The 6,000-nt window shown below is 44.3% G+C and overlaps 1 protein-coding gene across 1 annotated transcript in view; it reads left to right on the top strand.

Moving 5' to 3' along the window:
- The first annotated feature begins 3,179 nt into the window (after positions 1-3,179).
- NSG2 (neuronal vesicle trafficking associated 2) overlaps positions 3,180-6,000 on the top strand; it is a 41,829-nt gene continuing 39,008 nt past the window's right edge. Inside the window, exons 1-2 of the mRNA XM_038414886.2 lie at positions 3,180-3,336; positions 4,192-4,342. Of these exons, the coding sequence (XP_038270814.1) occupies positions 4,214-4,342 (129 nt within the window). The 5' untranslated portion in view covers positions 3,180-3,336; positions 4,192-4,213. The remainder of the gene's footprint in view (positions 3,337-4,191; positions 4,343-6,000) is intronic.

The raw sequence follows: 6,000 nt of genomic DNA, 5'->3' as shown, positions 1-6,000 counted from the left end.
GCTGGCTGGAGACCAGATTTCATAGTCCATGGTGCGATTTTCACAGCCATGAATTCGGTAGACCCTGATTTATGAGTGCTTGACTTTGCAACTTTAATAATGTTCTTTTAATGTAGGGTTACGTGTGCATCATTTCCTGTTTTTTTTTTTTTTTTTTTTTTTTTTAACTAAAAGCAAACTGAGAAAAACAGAAATTCCATCATGTGGCATCTTATTGTCTGCCACATGGGCCATCAGCAGGTTTGGAACCTTTAGATACACCACATAGACTTCTGACTCTTGAGCTAATGGAGTAGCTGATAGGAGTAGTAGGTTGTCATCCTCTGTGTGGACCAGAACTAGATGCAAATGGGACATTGCCACTGGGTTGCACAGATATTTGCTAACAGCAGAAGAATAGTGAGACTCAGGAATTTGGATTTCATTTCAGGGTCTGGAAAGCAGAGTGCTGTAGTGGGCATCAATCCTCTCTCCTTTCCTCCCTTTTCTGCCCACTCCCCTCCAACCTGGTCCCTGTTCCAATCCTCTCTCTTCACCACACCTGACTTCTCATCCCAGTCCCAGTCTCTTCACCTAGCTGGTCCCAGTCTTCACTCCTTAGACTACCCATCCTAGTCTGCACCTCCTTGCTCAGCAAGGCTTAGTCTCTCCCCTGCATACTCTCTGCCTCAACCTCAATCTCCCCACAGCTTTCCAGTCCCAGACTCCTTCCCAGTTGCCCAGCCAGCCCTCAATTCTTTGTCCTAGTCTCGTTGCCCAGCCGGTCCCATTTGTCCCCTCCTGGCTTTTCATCCAATTTGTCTCTCTCTGTTGGCCTCCAGTTGGACCCCTCCTGGCCCCTGTTCCCTGACACCACTGGCTCCCTATCCCAATCTCCTTCTCCAGGCTCCTCACCCAATCTCAGGGTTTGTGCCCCTCTGCCCCTCCCCCCCCAGCTCCTTGTCCCAATCTCTTAGTCCAGCCAATCCCAGTTCTTCCCCCGCATTCTGGTTCCCCATCAGAACCCCACTCATCTCCTTTCCCTTGCTCCACTGGTTCCCAGTCTCAGTCTCCTTGCCCAGCCCGTCCCAATCTCCCCAAAGCTTTTCATCTGATCTCGGTCTTTCCCCACCTACTGGCTCCCAGTTTCCCTCCATATTTCCTTCCCTGGCTCCCAGTCCAAGTGTCCTTGCCCAGCCAGTCCCAATTTCCCTTTCCCCCCTCAGCCTCCAGTCTCAGTCTCCCTGTTCCAATCTACCCATGCCATCTTCCCAAAAGTTCTGGCTCTTATCTTCTCTGTATTCAAATCAGTCAGCCCTGGGCCTAGCTGAGCACATTGATAGCACAGGTGAGACAGGCTCCCTACTCTCAGTTGAGGTGTCTGGACCCAGCAAGCCTTGCAGTACCCCAGAGCTATACTTGCAAGGAAAGTCCTGCTCAGCCCTGAGTTTGAACATGCTCAGTGTGGATGGAATCCTCTAGGAATTTAGTGGCTAAAATCCAAGAAGAGTCAACAGAAAATGTGTGAATTATGATTTTTCAAAAACTTATTTTTGCCATATTTGGGTGATTTTTTTCACAGGGACAGCAAAAGGCACAGTTTGGACATGAAGGTCATCCCCTGTCAAATGTCAAGTTCCTGCTCCAAAGCAACTGTTTGAAGTAAAGGAGGCCAGATTTTTTCATCATGGACAAAATAATGCATTTTCCCTAGCATGTTTCTCAGAAACCCAAATAAAAATAAAATAGAATACAGTACAAAAAATTATTCACTCTGAGGCAGACAGCCTGCATGGAAAGTTTCAGCCAAAACAGTTAAAGTTTGGTAAAGTTATAAGCAACTCAAAACAGGCTCTTATAATGGGAAGTGTTGGGCACCTTAATGCTAGCTAGTGCTAACAGCCTTGTCTATACTAATTTCTCCCTCAGGGCTTCTTGTACTCAACTGCCATATTTAGCACTTGGAATGAACTCACAGAACTGTAATGAAAGACTTTGTCTTGCCTGTGCCAAGGTATCACTTAACTGCATTGTCACAACTGGGCTCCAAAAGGCCTTCTCTACACAAACAGTTCACACCTTTTAGAAGTAAATTTAGTACTTGTAAAAGATGCCAAAATTGAGAGCCCTACAGGCAAAGTTTTATATTTATAATCAATCAGCTAGGGCATGTCCAGTAACAGGGTTAGATTGCCCCATGTTACTCTCTACTCCTAAGCAAAGTGTTTCAGCCCTATCCTACAAAGGCCACTTCTCATCATCTAAATATTATGGTTATAGGTGTAATTGAAATGGAGGTAGATGGAGTTCAGTGTCTGAGCTCAGTCCCTTCTAAGCCTTTGTGCCTGTTAGTACCAAATGAGGTGGTGGTTATGCAATACAGGAACTTGTCCTCTGGAAGGTGAATGACACCTTCCATCATCCCATTTCACAAAAGGGCAACCAAGAGGCCACGGGGTAGTTATAACTTTCACTCAGTACCAGCCCTGACTGGAGTTGATCCAAGCACTAAGAAGTGAGAGGCCATATTTGAGAGGCCCAGCACTAACTCCAGGAGGCAGCCAGGCCCCTTCTCGTTTCTTTAGGGGGCAAAATCCTGCAACCTTCACTCAAGATTTACTAACTGGAGCCAAAAAGAAAAGGAGTACTTGTGGCCCTTTAGAGACTAACACATTTATTAGAGCATAAGCTTTCGTGAGCTGAGCTGTAGCTCACGAAAGCTTATGCTCTAATAAATGTGTTAGTCTCTAAGGGGCCACAAGTCCTCCTTTTCTTTTTGCGAATACAGACTCACACGGCTGCTACTCTGATAACTGGAGCCAACAGAAGTTTCCCCTAATTAAGTCTGGAGTGAGGGCTGCAGGATTTAGCCCCGTCTAGGAAAACTCTTTATAGTTGGCGCCCCTTAAATGAAACCACAGCTGCACAAACAGCAGTTCGGTACCGCCGCGCAGCAGCTGGAAACGCTGCTCCTGCTTGGGTCTGAAAACTCCCCTTTCATTCCCTGAGCAGGCTCCAGGTGGCGCCGGTGGGTAAAGCGCTTTCCCGGCTGCCCCAGGCCTCCGGCGGTCTGTTTTCTGCAGCACCGGTGGCCATGCACCGAAACAGCAGGTGGTGCCAGATTCCACACGGAAGCCGCTGCCCTGGTATTTGTGCGTGCGCGCGCGCGCGCGCGCGCGCGCTCGCGGCGGGCTGGCGCCGCTCTCCGCACTCCCCTCCCCGCTTCGCCGTCAGTAGCGTTTGGAGCCAGGCGTCTGCAGAGCGGAGCGCTGTCCGTTCAGCACCACCTTCCTGCGCTAGGAAACCCCCAGTCCTGCACAGCTCGGCCTGATCCTCCCCCATAAAGCGTGCTTTGCAGTAAGTACAGGGAGATTTGTGGCTATGGTGTGTGGGGGGGGGGGGGGGAGAGGGGTGTTGCTGGTGTGTTTTGTGTGTGTGTTGTACACTACTCCCGGTGTGCCTGTATAGCTTCACAACCACCACCATGAGACAATGAGAGCTGAGCCTGACTTGCATTGTGCCACAATTTGGGGGGTGCCTGTCCCGCTCTGACAGGGGATCAAGCTGGGGGGGGGGGATTTATATTGACACTCAGAAACCCATTCTCATATTAATATTTTGTCTTCTTTAAACAAAAGATAGCCTATAGGGGAGCAGCGTCCAGCCGGTAATAGCAGCCCCATCATCAGATTAACCACAGAACAACGGAACCAGTTTCAGCAGCATTCTTTTCTGTGCACTTTTTATGTTGTCTGCTAACAAGGATTTTCATAGCTGCAGACACTAAAAGGTTAAAACAATATATGTGATGAAAAAAATACTGGGCCAAGTTTATCCCTGGTAGAAGTCCACAGGCATCAGCAGATTTACAGCTGGGGACAAATTTGGCCCGTGTGCGAGGGCTTTTTGCAACACGGTCTTGATCTGCAATGATATTTGCTGTGTTGGTGGGATTGTGAGAGATTTTATTTGGACTCACTTTGGGCCTTTTGAGAAGTGTTTATTTGTTTAATGCACGTTAAAGTGAAGTTGTTCCAGATTTGACATGCTTTGTCTCTAGCAATCCAGTAAAAAATCCCAAGTGAGCAATGGCTGATACGAAGAATTCAATAAAGCAGTGTAAGGTAGAATCCTCTTCTCCATCTCCTTTCCCCTTCCCCCCCTCACCCATCCCCATATCCTTGTAACATCAGTCATCTTGAATTGTTTTAGGTCTGGAAAGTGAGGTCCAAGAATGGTGAAGCTGGGGAGTAATTTGAGTGACAAGAACAGCAAACAACCATCCAATGAAGATGGTTTTCAGACAGTTCCTTTGATCACACCCTTGGAAGTAAATCACCTGCAGTTTCCAGCTCCAGAAAAGGTAACCCCCCACCTCAAACAAACACAAAAAAAACCTCATAGAGAGCAACCAGGTCTCTGCTTTTCACTGCCCTGTTCCATTATTGGTCTCTAATGGGCATTAAAATGCAATCCTTCTACCTTATCAATGCAACACAATGAAAAAGGGTTTTCTTTGTTGGTGTTTTTTTTTTTAAACACAACAGACTGACACAGGAAAACCAGAAAATGTTTCCTCATGATTGCAGGTTGGGAAAAGGTTTAATATATTTTTCCTAAATATGGCATTAAAATTAAATAGGAAAAAGCTTAGAATGCATCTAAACAATAAAAGAGGCATCATGTGAGCAAGTGAGTCTGCATCTGCATTGAGAGTGATGAGATGACTCTTGTGTAATAAACAAAAGTTGAAGGGTATCTAATTTTAATTACGCAAATCAAGATTTGTTTTCTTAACTGTGGCCTTTCAACATCCATTTGACTTTAACTCAATTTGATTTATCTGACTAGAACAACTGACATCCCCTATAGAAAATGTGGTAATGGGTCATTCCATGTATTCTTTTCCCCCCATTGGCTTCTGTGAGGGAGCAACATTTTCTCCTAGCCAATCAGCACTCACAGAATTTAAGTGGTGCACTAAAATGTTCAAAAATGGGCACCTGTGATTGGATGGTGTTTATGAGCTGTTTTTTTTAAAAGTACTGTAGGTACTATGAAGTCATTTTGTCTATTTATCTACAGAGGTGGTATATGTCAATAATGTTACAGGGAGATAATGTGTGATACCATTCACAATGAGATCAAATGTCCAAGAGATTCCACTGTCACCGCTCCTTATGAAAAAAAAAAGGTTTGCTGCAGTGTGGTGCCTAGATACACAGCGGTAAATGCCATGTTGATACAAAAGACAGAGGGAAGGACTAAATCTCATGGGATAATGATAACAGCAAAATTATATATAGAAAGTACATAACAATATGTGTGCATATATTTCTAATATACACACATGTTATATATTTATATATGTGTGTTTATATATATTTTATATACATATAAACAGATTATTATTTATTTTCTATAAATACCAAATATATCTATATATCAGAACCGAATAAATTGACACACGTTGGCGGGAACCAGAACCATGCCAAAATAGGGATAATGGGCTTGATTCTTCTTCCACTTGTGCCAGTGTCAATGCACCAGTGTCAAGTAAGAGGAACATAACTGAAATCAATAAAGTGATGCTGATCTGAAGTGGTGTAAATGAGGGGATAAATTGGCTCTTTAGCTCTAGTTCTGATAAACAATCTGAAAATTAATAAAAAAATAACTAAAAAAGATTAACATGATTTATCAGAAATGTCTGAGAGGCTCTAGGGGAAATCAAGGATGCACAAGATGCATTATTTTGATGCTACCACAAAGTTCAGGCACTAATTGCCATACAGTGTGGGTTTAAATCACTCAGGTAGTGGCTACCACCTGTAAAAATTAAAAAACAACATTAAAACGATGGATTGATAATCAAAACTCTGATGATTACCATATTACAGTTGTCTGTTGGTGAAAACCCATTGTAATATATTGGTCTAAATGGATTCCCAGGCAATCTTTCTATTTAAATGAATGTGCCGATACTGTGTATTCATCTCCATGCACAGGTAGTTACTACAC

This window comes from Dermochelys coriacea, chromosome 8, assembly GCF_009764565.3.
Source record: "Dermochelys coriacea isolate rDerCor1 chromosome 8, rDerCor1.pri.v4, whole genome shotgun sequence".
Classification (NCBI taxonomy): Eukaryota; Metazoa; Chordata; order Testudines; family Dermochelyidae; genus Dermochelys; species Dermochelys coriacea.
The sequence above is the reverse complement of the archived record's forward strand: the minus strand, read 5'-3'. Positions and strand labels throughout refer to the sequence as shown.